This window comes from Phocoena phocoena, chromosome 8, assembly GCF_963924675.1.
Source record: "Phocoena phocoena chromosome 8, mPhoPho1.1, whole genome shotgun sequence".
NCBI classification, from domain to species: domain Eukaryota; kingdom Metazoa; phylum Chordata; class Mammalia; order Artiodactyla; family Phocoenidae; genus Phocoena; species Phocoena phocoena.
Genome location: NC_089226.1, coordinates 71,178,765 through 71,191,683, shown reverse-complemented (window position 1 = coordinate 71,191,683; position 12,919 = coordinate 71,178,765). Strand labels below are relative to the sequence as shown.

General features: G+C 48.3%; 1 protein-coding gene across 2 annotated transcripts in view; it reads left to right on the top strand.

Annotated features, from left to right (window-relative positions):
• The window catches only part of PLEKHA7 (pleckstrin homology domain containing A7), a 209,812-nt gene that overhangs the window by 131,257 nt on the left and 65,636 nt on the right, over positions 1–12,919 (top strand). For both annotated transcript variants that reach the window (XM_065882149.1, XM_065882148.1), the window contains exons 5-7: positions 8,693–8,804; positions 9,573–9,674; positions 12,282–12,354. In XM_065882149.1, the coding sequence (XP_065738221.1) occupies positions 8,693–8,804; positions 9,573–9,674; positions 12,282–12,354 (287 nt within the window). The remainder of the gene's footprint in view (positions 1–8,692; positions 8,805–9,572; positions 9,675–12,281; positions 12,355–12,919) is intronic.

Here is a 12,919-nt window from a genome sequence, read left to right as displayed (position 1 = left end):
TAAGTTTCAAGAGGGATGTTGAGCAATTGAGATATCCCTGAGGAGGGGAATCCCCTTATGAAAAGGGGTCTGGAAACCCTGTCCTATGGCCGATCATGTTTAGTCTTTAGGAGAGAAGATGAAGGAGGATGTGCTGTAAGTCTTCAAGAAGGGCTGGCAGGTGGAAGTGGGGTATGTTTATCACGTGGCTGCCAAAGGCAGGCATCAGATCAATGAGTAAAAGTAAAAGGCAGGCAAATTTCAGCTCAGTCTCTAATTTTCTAGGAAGGAGATTTTCTGTCATCCCTTGTTTCAAGATCTAGAATTTCATCTTTAACATTAAATGAAGTAATCTACTTCTTAGAATAAGAGTTGGCTTTTTCCACTAATAATAATATCGATATTATTATTATTTGTATAGCTAATACTTAGAGTCCTTATGATTTATTGTCAGGTACTTTTTCTAAGTGCTTTCCATATATTAATTTCCACAACAGTCCTTTGAGGAAGATAACGTTATTATCATGGCTACTGAGGCACAGAGAGGTTAAGAGTCTTGCCAGAAGTCACACAGCTAATAAGTGGCAGAGTTAGGATTTGAAACCAAGTAGTCTGGCTGCAGATGCTATGCCTCTAACTACTACACCTACTGCCTCTCATTTCAGTGTCTTCAGGAGACATTCCCCTTCCTTGGCTGTACTTAGGCGTTAATGTGTTGACTAAGTAGGCTACTGCTACTTAGAAATTTTAATTGTAATTGTATTTGCAGTAATGAAATTTGATCTAATAACTTCATGCTTGCTTGAAAGGAGCCAGCTTCCCCGGTAGTCTCTTCTCCAGAAAACATCCTCAAGCCTTTTTACAGGGCTTCAGTTACAGTGATTGGGTCATTTGGTCTCTTCTGAAGGCCTCTTTCCTGATTCTCAGTGATTTTCTTGAATTGGGAGCTTGTGGCTTAAAGGACCACACCCAGGGGCCCTCATAACGGCGGAAGCCTTGGCACAGAGAACTCCCAGGCTGTGGTTTTGGTGGTTGGTGCCGTGCCCAGGAGCATTTACTCCTCAGTGCTGGGATGCCCAGGAAGCCACTGACAGACGCCTCTGCAGCTCTTGGGGAAGAGGAGAGAAGCATTCCGGAGCCGTGAGGCTGGCAGCTGACTGACAGCAGGCTGTGTACACTGATCCCCAGGCTCTGTTAAACATTTGATGACGAGGTGGGGCCTGGTTGAGAGAGTACGCGCTCTGGAAGTTCAGAAGCCTGCTCTGCTCAGAAGCCAGCTCTAAGGCCCCCAAGATCACCTTGGAGTTTCCTAACTAGGGGAGAGGACCCTTGCCTGGCCTGTCTTTCTGGGCAACCTAGGAAGTTTAGCTTGTTCCTTCCATTGAGGTCTGAGCAGCCCTTCGTTTTCTCATTGGACTGCTTAGAAAAAAACCACAGTTGGAATTGCTTAGAATTTCATGAGTGGTGTTTGGAGGATAAGACTTTAAAAGATACTATCTTGCTGAAGGTTAGACTTACCTTCCTGACCTTTGACCTCTTTGGGGGTTCACTCTGCAGGTTGCAGGGCAAGACTCTCCAAGGCATATGCTGATTATGCCTGGGGGCGGGGTATCTCCTGCTGCTAGAGATGGCTGTCTCCCATTCTTCCTGCAGTTTCAAGTCGGTGAAAGCTCGCAGTGAGAGATTAAGAGCCCAGGTTGGCAGAGGGGGTGCGCTACAACTCTGAGCTCAGAGAAGGAGTCTGTCCTGTAGCTCCTCTGCCGAGCCCCGGGCTGTGAGGCTGATGTGTTGCTGTCTGTGGCTGATACAGCCAGCACCTTGTCTTTCCAGACTGGCAGTCTTGGGCTAGCTTTGCCTGTTGCATTTGGTTGCCATGGCAGCAGAAAAATGAGGAAAAATGGGAACACCTGGCAAGCAGATGCAGAAACTTGACTGTTCAGTTTTCCTTCCTGGTCTAAGAGACGGTGTTGGTGACAATCACAGGTAAGGGAAGAGGTGATGATGGTGTCCTTAGTTCATTCAGACACCTGGGTGTTGGCCTGGCTTTTGATGTTGATGTTTCGAGGCGCATTGGCACTGGGGATGCAGTCGTTGCCGCACGGCAACCACGTCTCCGGCTGTCTGTGCTGAGGTAGATGCTGCAGTGGTGGCTTTGCTGTGTGTGGAAGGGAGGCTGCTGCTCGCACAGTGATTTTGTCTTCCTGTGACTGCCCTCCTTGTCCTCTTCTTTTACCTCCTCTCGATCTTGGAAGTACCCAGATCTCCATTAGAAAAGGCTATTTCCTAATGTGTAAAGTGGCTGCCTGGTTATCCAGGAGGAGCAGATTTGCTTAGAAAAGGGCTTGCCAAAGGCTGGGGTTAGAATTGTAGCATCTCTGAAACAGCAGAACAAAGGTGAAGAGGACAGTAGAGGTCAAAGTCTGGTTCTCCCTCGGCATAGACAGAGACATGGAGCCTGGACAACAGAAGAGACTGGACCAGGCTCATACGGCAGAGCGGGACTCAGGCCAAGTTCAGGACAGTGCTTGGGTTTGAAGGTGGGAGAGAGGAGCCCTCGAAGCTCGCTGGGTTGTTGCTGTGTCGGGTGAGGGCTGCCTTTTGGGCTGGTTTCGAGCCCCCGAAGTGGTGTGGAGTAGGGGGAGGAATGGGAGCTTGTGTTCAAGAGAGGAGCTGGGGGTGAAGGGGAAGGAATGCAGGAAGCCTTAGCTGAGTAATGAGGCCACAGTCGCTGAATGAAAACCCCTGTCAGACAGCCTTCCCTGGGGTGTTGGGAGTGTGTACAGGGAGTGCTGGTGGTCCGTCTGTGTGTCTCTTTCTCTGGGAAGACGGGGTGTGGAGATGTCTGCCTGTTTGGGACAAGAACTTTGTTTTATTCCTGGGGTGTGAGCGGCTTAAAAACTGCTGGTTGTGCTGGTGGTTTGTGAGTGTGCCTGTTCTCATGCACCCAGTAATCTCAGCTGAGTTCTCCATGTAGAATCCTTGAGGAGAGAGCATGAATTGGGGTGCCTATTTTTCTTTCTTTCTTTTTTTTTTCAAAAAGGGCTTCAAATGCTTGGCTTTTTAAAAAAAAAAATTAATTAATTATTTTTGGCTGTGTTGGGTCTTCGTTTCTGTGCGAGGGCGTTCTCTAGTTGTGGCAAGCGGGGGCCACTCTTCATCGCGGTGCGTGGGCCTCTCACTATCGCGGCCTCTCTTGTTGCGGAGCACAGGCTCCAGACGCGCAGGCTCAGTAGTTGTGGCTCATGGGCCTAGTTGCTCCGCGGCATGTGGGATCTTCCTGGACCAGGGCTCAAACCCGTGTCCCCTGCATTGGCAGGCAGATTCTCAACCACTGTGCCACCAGGGAAGCCCGGGGTGCCTATTTTTCTAGGAATTAATGGGACACAGATGTCATCTAATGATGTCTTCTTCGTAAGAGATTCCTGATTTCTCATAGCTTCCTAACCTCCCATCATAGCCTTGAAGACTCTTGACATTATCTTTCTCCTGGAGAAAGAAAGGGAGGCCAACCCCGTAGCCACAGGGTTATTAACACGTTAAAGAAGCCCCAGCGAAGGTGTTTATAGGACTGTTTATAGGAAATGATTGCTGTTCAGAAGTTAATGGTCTGGTACCTTCAGCTTTCTGGAGAGAAGTGCCTTAGAAATAAAAATAAAGTATACCTGAGATTTAAATTCTGGAGTCTCCACTGGTAACAGGGACAAACAGTGCTTTTCGTTGAGTGCAGTGCTTCGTGGTTTTCGAAGCGTCATTTCAGTCTACATAACCACCTTGTGAGACGAGAGTTCTTTTCACCTCATTTTGCAAAAATGGAAATTGAGGCCCAGAATAGTGACGTGACTCTTGGAGAGTCAGTAAGCTGCAGAGCTTTGTTGAGATCCTGTTATTCTGGGCTCGTGGTCTTTCCACCACCCCAGGATCTTCTTGGTTTGGGGGTTGCTCTTGGGGTTGAGAAGAGCAAAAGCCTGTTTCCGCCAGACCTTGGGACTTGCCGTGGGATGGTATCTCTGTGGCGAAGCCTAGGTTTTAGAGTCCAGCTTCTCTCTCGGGCAAGTCATTAATCTCTCTGAGCCTCAGTTTCCTCTTTGACAAAATGGAGAAGGTAAAACTGGCTTTGCAAGGGTAAGTGAGATAATGCAGGCAAAGTGCCTGACACAGCAGGTGCTGGACAAATACAGCCTGGTCCCTGGGCTTGCTGGACCTTGTGTACCCGTCCCTAAGGGTTGGTGATACTTGGCCTGGCGACCTACCTGTTGCAACAGCAATAGGGTCTTGCTGTGCCGCCGCTTCAGTCTGCTCCAGTTCCTGATGTTGACTGAGAGGCAACTGAGGAGCCCATTAACCAAACTCACCTAAATTCAGACCCAGCAGAAAGGAGTGGCTTCTGAATTTGTAACTTCTCTCTCTTACTACGTCTGACAGTGTTATATGCATTTGCTCCTGGAAATGTAGGAGGCAGAAGCAGCTCCTTTTGTAGATGGGTAAATTGAGGGACAGAGAAAATGACTTCCTGCGCAGGTTCACCTGACACATCCTTGAGGAAGTTCAGAGTAGAATGAAGGTCACTTTCCTCCTGGGCTTCTCCAGACTGATTTTTGTGTGGTTCTAACTTCTTTTGTTCTTTTCAGAGGGGAGGCAATTGAGTTAAAACTCTAGCTCACTGTTTTGAACTTCAGCCCACACCCCTCCGGCAAATAATCAGCATTCATGTAGCCCAAGTCAAGGAAAGAGAAGTCTTTGTTCAAATCATCCCACTGTACTTTGGGATTCAGGATAGCACAGAAACCTGGCAAACAGGCTTTTAAGGTAATAGATTTTATTGAATGACACTAAGAGTCTGCCTTCCCCTCGTGTGTGCGGTTTTTTTGTCGCCTCTGCCGGCATCTGTGTGACTCATGTGCCTGAGGGCATGCTGCGGGGACCGAACCACCTTCACAGCTGCTCAGCTCAGGGCCACAGGCTCTTCTTCTCTTCTCTGGGGGAGGGCGCTGTTCTTGAGTAAGACCTGTCAGGAGTCTGGGGAGTTGAGGACAAATCAGTGTCTGCCCTGTCAGACTTTTAAGTGGGGAACACGCCTGTAAGACGTAACTGGCTGGAGCAGATGTGCCAGAATGCCCACATCCAAGTGATTGTTGCTCCTTTCAGAGTTGTCTCTTCAGGAGGCTACACACACGCTCCACTGATGTTCCCACTGCTCAAAATAATGTGGTCAACGACCTCTAGCAGTTTCCATCAGAGCCACCTTTTCAGCCAAGTGAGAAAACTGTTTTTGAGACATTTTTCATATCCTCGTTTTTGAATACCAAATGGTGTCCCAAGCGTGACCACCATCGTTTTTTGGGTTTTTTTTTTTTTGTTTTAAACCAGTTGAAATTCCAGATAATTTCTAGTGATTTCCAGAAGTGATAGTCACCCTTGGAGGGACCTAAGAGACCATGGCCCATGCTGAAGAGATTCAGAGGAACATCCTCTGAATGCAGATCTTGTTACTTGGCCAGGTGGGTAGCTGTGTGCACCTTGTTCTTTCAAAGAGTCAGGTCAGGGACTGCTAGGTAATGGTTGAGTCTTTTGCTTGAGTGGGGAGTCCTGGTGAAGACACTCTCCCTGTTTGTAGAGATGACATGGTCCCCTCTCTGGGGCAAATTTAGTTTGGACTTCAGTCTCTGGATGTTGCTGAGCAGAGGTCTCTATAGTCATGGAGAACGAAGTTGTCTTCATGTGTTTGTCCCTGTCCTCACCCCGCCACCCCTGTCCCATCCCTCACTAATGTTCAGTGTTGGGGTCACAAACAGTCCTTTTCCAGCTGAAATCTGTTCATACCTGGCTCTCCAGGTGGTAGTCGTATCTTCTTTCCTCACCTACCCAAGGCTGCAAGGAAGTCATCTTTCTTCCTGCACTTGTGGCTGGAGGAGCTCCCCGGCCAGCCAGCATCCCAGAAGCTAGTGTAGGGAGGGGACATGGGGTTAGAATACAGGAAAATGACTACAGTTAGAGCTCAAGATTGTAAGATGCAGAAATGGCAAAAGTGGTGGGCATCTGTCCCGGATTTCCTGAGCAATCACAAATCCAGATAGTCTCTTCTTTGTCTCACAGAGTAGTGATGGCATATCTAGTTGATGGAATGTGATGCAGTCATTTAAAATGACATGGATGAGTTTAAAAGAAAGTAGAGGGACTTCCCTGGTGGTCCAGTGGGTAAGACTGTATGCTCCCAATGCAGGGGGCCCCGGTTCAATCACTGGTCAGCGTACTAGATCCCCCATGCCGCACCTAAGGGCCCGTGTGCTGCAACCAAAGATCCCACATGCTGCAACTAAGACCTGGTGCAGCCAAATAAATAAATAAATATTTTTTTAAAAAAAGAAGAAGAAGGGCTTCCCTGGTGGTGCAGTGGTTGAGGGTCCACCTGCTGATGCAGGGGACACGGGTTCGTGCCCCGGTCCGGGAAGATCCCACATGCCGCAGAGCGGCTAGGCCCGTGAACCATGGCCGCTGAGCCTGCACGTCTGTGGTCCACAACGGGAGAGACCACGACAGTGAGAGGCCCACGTACCACAAAAAAAAAAAAAAGAAAAGAAGAAAGGAGAAGATGTTTATATTACAATAAGTTTAAAATTCAACATGCCAAATCGTAAACACAGTATGATCACAATTATATACAAACAAAAAAGCACACATCCCCCCCCAAAAAAACACAGGCATATAAAAAAGAATGAAAGTAAATATACCAAGTATTAAAAATGACTTTTCTGTGGGTAACAGGACTATGATGATTTTTTTCTTTCATTTTAGCTTTTTTCTTATATTTCTCAAGTATTCTGTAATAACCGTCATCTCAGTGTCTTAAATGGGAGCCAATTAAACTTGATAAAATCCCAAACAAACCTTTCTTACTGTTGGACTTTGTGTCCTGAATTTTGGCTTAGAGATACAGCTGCCGTGACTGAGATAACCTGAGAACTCTTCTTCCTTGTCTCAACCTCTGTAAATCTGAAGTCAGGCAAGCCCAGGTTCCAGGAAGACGTTTCGGGCATAGTTCTGTCTGGAGGCAGGGGCTGGACAAGGCAGCCTCTCAGAGCCCCTTCCCACCCCCGGTTGGCGATTACCTGTGCTGGACACAGCTTCGGCCAACACTGAGCGGACTCTAAGTGTGGTGACGTTCTCTGAGTGGGGAGCAGTAACAAAAGTCTGGCTGGGATGGAGGCCGGGGGCGGGGAATCTGGAGTGAGTGCCTGAGCTGACAAGGAGCCAGTGATCTTTCTGCCTGGTGGGACTTGCACCTCCAGCTGCCAAGCATCCGGCAGGGCCCAGCCGCTTGGAAAGCTGGTGCCCGCTGCAGTGGTCCTGCTGCTGGCACAGCTCAGAGAGCACAGGGGTCACAGCTACTTCCGCGAAGGACTTCCCTAATGGTACAGGGTGTCAGGTCTCTGTCTTGGGGTGTGGGAAGGATCACTTATCCTTTGAGCAGCAGTGGTTTTGAAGGGAGCAGCGTGTCTCCAGGGTGGAAACTAGGATTTTCCCTTGTAGCACCCGTGTAAAAGTGAGCCTGGCGAACAGACATCCAGAGCGTGTCTTCCTCAGCTGTGTCTTGCCTGGATCCTCCATCTCCATCTACTCAGGGCCCTGGCCCAGGCCTCCAAATCGGATTTTCTCCACTCCTCAAGCCAAAAGCCTCAGTTTACTGCAGCTCCCCGGGTCCTGTTGTCCATCAGAGCAGCAGACAACCCAGCCATAGAATGCTGGGACTTACACTTTGAGGAAGGCTTAAGGATCCTAGAGTTAGCAGGGTCTGGGAATCAAGCGTTGAGCTGTTTAAGGATAGGGATTGGATTGTGTGGAGTCATTCTGCTGCCGCTGCTGCTTTGAAAGACTCTGGCAAATGCTGGGGCTCCGTGGAGGCAGGTAAGAAGGGTTCTCTGTGATGGCTCTTAAGTGCTATACCATGATGTTCCCAGGGTGCTGGCCCTCCCGGCAGGTGGACCTTCTTGGTGGGACGCGTGATGTTGCTGGATGCTGATGGGGACACATCAAGGGGAACTTCACTGGGAACGCAGGCGTGCTTCATTTCTTCGTGCTCTCCACGCATGGCACAAGGGGTTAATATTTTCAATGGCTCTATTTTGGGGCTAATGGAGTGTTTCTAGAATAAGACTCTTTGTTGAGTAATCTATTTTGGGAGGCAAGCCCCACTGGCATTTATGTAAGCGATTCTGTATATCTGGGGGTGTGGATGTGAGCGTAAGTGGTTTCTTGTTACTAATTAGAAACAGCTTCTTTTGGGAGCCAGGGGAAATGGAGGTGTGTGTGTGTGTGTGTGTGTGTGTGTGTGTGTGTGTAAGGAGTGTGGATTGCTTTTGCCGTGAAGAGTGGGGTAAACCGTGTGTGCCCATCTGATGGGGCAGTTGCCACAAACACCCGAGTAAGAAAATAAAGGTGGGGACCTTGAGACAGCAGGCAGCAGTGACCTGGCCCCTTCGTGGAGTGTCAGGCTGTGGAGATTGCCCATCTGTCATGCTCTTGATTCCCTGAAGCACGTGGGTAGGCTGGGTGTCGTGGCCCTCTAACAGCAATCTGGAGTTAGGTGGTGTCTAGAAGATCTGTCCTGGGCTGTTTAAGGTCCATCAACCAGTTCTAACCTGAAATAAATCTCAGATTCCACTTCCCACTGCGGCCTGGCCACTTAATCACTGGATTCCCTTCTGTCTCCCCACAGGCCAAATCCACATATGTCGAAGCAAGAGAGAAACCAAAGACCGTCCAGCATGGTCAGTGAAACATCCACGGCCGGGACCACTTCTACCGTGGAGGCCAAGCCTGGCCCCAAGGTGAGCTCCTGGCCATTTCCCCTCTTCTGCATTTTGCCAGGCCCCTTTGTAGCCAGAAACCCGTTTGATCTTCACCATAGTTTTGTGAGGGAGACATGTAATAAGTATTCTCCCCAGATGACAGATAGGAAATTGTGGCCAGTTGGGGTTATGTCACATGTCCAAGAAAACAGGTGATTGCTGACAGAACCAGGACTGACATCTACGGCCTTCGCCGCATTCTTCATTTTCCTGTCGTGTCTTTGGAGGGCCACACCTCTGTTCACATTTGTGTCAAAGACCGCGTGGTGAGATTCACAACAGAAGGGCCCAGAGGCTTCTGTGCCCACGATATGGAAGCACTGACTGAGGAGCAGGGAAGAGAACCAGCATTGCAGAGAAGGGGAGGGTGCTGAGGAGTAAACCAGATGGGAGGGGTAAATATCTGGAAATTGGCAAATTCTGTGACCAGAGTGTAGCATTGCTCCAGAAAGCCATAGGACATATTAGGGCCAGAAGCTGCTGGTGAAAGTTGATTGAAAAATCCCTTTACGTTTTTTATCCTCTGTGACCCAAACAGGAAGCTTGCTAGCTCTTGCACCCACCTTTTAACTAGGATGCTGCGGCCGTGTGCACGCCCCTTCTCTGTCTTCTTGCTGTTCTCTTGATCAGAGGGCACTGCTGCATAGATGACGGCACAGGGAGCCTACAGCCCTCCTATCATGCAGATGCTTCTTGGGCCTCCCCAAATCCCCCTTGCTGCTAGAGTTCAAGTCTGCTCTTTCCTAGATCATAAAGTCCAGTAAAGTCCACAGCTTTGGGAAGAGGGACCAAGCCATTCGGAGGAACCCCAATGTTCCGGTGGTGGTGAGGGGCTGGTTGCACAAGCAGGTGAGGAGACTGAGGAGGGAGGGGTGGCAGGGAGGTAGTTCTTGCTGAATTCCTTCCTTACCCTGACCCCCGGGAACTGGGAACAGGCTCTTAATAAGCTTTCTGTTCCTGAGTTTGTCTGAGGCCAGTAGATTCTGCCCGCTGTGCTAAGCGACTTGCTATTCGTTTTTGTGAGTCGGCAGTCTGCTCAGTGGCTGCAGTTTCCTTCCCCAAACACTTAACCGCTTTGGTTCCCAGTGCTCTTGGCTGTCCTGGGACTTGGGCCCAAGTGTGGGTGGGTCAGTATGAATCCAGCCTTACCGCCAATCCTCTGCCAGCACTTGCCTTCCTGATGTGAAAGAGCCTTTGTTATCATTTGCCTGAAAAATCCCATCCTTTCCTTTCCCCCAGTCTAACACACACACCTGGCATCCTAGCACCTCAGGTTCCAAATCAGCCAAACTCAGCTCATTGTCTCCTCACCCCTTACCTGTCTTTTTCCCCTGAACTCTTTCTTCTGGATATTGGTGGAGGTACCACCATTTTCCCAGGCACCCAGGTTAGAAACTTCAGCACCATCACCAGCTCCTTCTCCCACGGGCCATCCTTCATCTCTAGCTTCACCACAACTTCACCAGAGGCAGTTGTTCTGCCTCTGGTCCTCTGGCCTTGGATAGGCTGTGAGCTCCCAGGGTCAGAGAACACGTTCCTTTTGCCTCCTCCCTTCTCTTCTTGCCATGCATCCATTCATCTACCCACCCACCCACCAAGTGCCTGCCGTGTTCTAAGTGCTCTCGCAGCAACGACAGAGAGATGAGTAACATGTGGTTCCCGCCCTTGAGGGACTCCTGTCATAGTCTGCAGGGGGAAACATAGAAACGCCTCTCACGTGTCACGTCATCACCCAGCACAGTTTCTCACATAGCATGTTATCCAAAAAAACACAAATTCTGAGAGCAATGATGTACATTTTTACTAAAGGCTTTGTGGGAAAACAGAGGAAGACATTACCTTTCACACCACACAGAATAAATTCCTAAATGTCCCCTTGAAATCTCCCACAGCTCTCCAGCCTCTTCTGGCCGGTACTCCTCTGACACCACCCTCTCTTAATGATTCCCTCTTCCCTCACAGCTCTGTTCTCATTCTCTTTTCTTACCTGAATAATCTAACCCTCTGACTTTTTCCACTTGCATCCCCGTCTCCGTTAAACAAAAGGATGCTCCTTTGAAATGTGGAGGTAGAGGGGAGGTATTGTAAATAATCCTTCTCCCCAACAGACATCCCCTGGCCCAGGCCCCTCGGCTCCTTGGCTGTAGCTGTAACCAAGGTCTGTGTACAGTGCTGTGGGCACACAGCAGAGAGAATGTAGCTATGCTTGGGGGAGTCCTGAAAGGCTTTCCAGAGGAGATGACATTTGAAGCAGATGTGGAAGGATGGAGAAGAGCTTTTCAGACAAAGCAAGTATCGTATGCCAGACCATCTGGTTAATGCAGGAGATAAAACCAAGAAATGCAGGAGCTTAGCAAGTTTTTAACTTTAGCAAGTGGAGAATGAATAAAACTTTAAAAAATTTAAGCCTGTCAAAAACTTTTGCAGAAGGAAGACAATTTTAACAGCTAAAAATGGCCCTGGAATTTTCCTAGGTCTGGGAGAAAAGTGACCCTAAAACTACTATTTTCCTACCCTAGCCATATTTTTTAAAAATTTTCACAAGAAAATCCAGGTCTTTTTCTGTTGAAAGGAAGGAAAAACACAGCAAAATCAGTCCTTTGTGGTAGATAACTGAACTTAGTCAAATGAGAACTTTGCCTCATTGATTAATTAGCTAACTTAAACTCTTTGTTTCATACTATGTAAACCAATTTTCTAATCAGTATAAGTGAAGGTATTTTACAGTCTAGCACCTGAATCAGTGAATGAATGAAGGACGGAAGGAATAAATAAATAACTTCCCTTTTGTTAAAAACTGATTTTTTTCTTAATGGATGAACTGTATTTTGGGGTTTTTTTGGCCACACTGCACGACATGTGGGAGTTCCCCAACCAGGGATCGAACCCACGCCCCTTTTAGTGGAAGCATGGAATCTTAACCACTGGACTGCCAGGGAAGCCCAAGAACTGTATTTTTGAATTCATATCTTCCTTTCTAAAAGGGGGATGCTTATGATACACTAGTCTGTTTATAGGAAACAAAACTTCTGGGGATAAACCATCATTGGATCTAAATTTTAATGTCCTATTCAAAGAATGGCTATGCAGTAAAAACTTATTAATTTATTTCGGGCTTCCCTGGTGGCGCAGTGGTTAAGAGTCCACCTGCCAATGCAGGGGACACAGGTTCGTGCCCCGGTCCGGGAAGATCCCACATGCCGTGGAGCGGCTGGGCCCATGAGCCATGGCCGCTGAGCCTGCGCGTCCGGAGCCTGTGTTCCGCAACGGGAGAGGCCACAACAGTGAGAGGCCCGCGTACCGCAAAACAACAACAACAACAAAAAAAAAGTATTAATTTATTGAAAGAAAGAGTGAATATGGGCAAGTCTCGGTTCCAGAATCAGGTTGTACATGACTGGGGAGGGGGAACAGTATGCTCAGATATTGCCCTGATTAGTTTCCTTTGCTTTGCAGGACAGTTCTGGGATGAGGCTGTGGAAGAGGAGGTGGTTTGTGCTTGCTGATTATTGCTTGTTTTACTATAAAGGTGAGCTGAGGCTCAGGCCACCAACGGGTCTTTGTGCCAGAGGGGGTGGTGAGGTCATGCAAATGGTGGTCTTCTCAAATCCAGTGAATGGATCAGTGGCCTGAGCTAATCGATCACCTGTTGACCTGCCAAAGTGTTCACTTTTATATATGTGCATGGTTGGTGATTTCATTTTTACCAGTCCCAGCACTGGAAGTGCCATTTGTTGAGTTAAAATAATAGAATCTGGTTTGCCTTCTACTTAAGGTCTCAAGATCTGGAGGTTTTCCAGCTTCTGCCCCACTTGGGGCACAGGCACACCTTTGATTCAGTCTGGAGAGATGGGAAGTATAGGTGAACATTATATTTTGTAACCTCTTATCTGGATTTATCCCCTGTTACTGGATGGGCAACTGGTGAATTAAATTGGCCATATGAACATTTCTGGAGCCCAGTACATAGGATTAGGGGCTGTGCAAAGGTGAGAAGAAAGTAAGGCTCAAAATATGGAGGAAGAGATAGCCTAATTTTAAGACAAGACTAGGTTTTGGAAGACATCCAAAGTGCTTAGGCAGTTCAAGAGGAA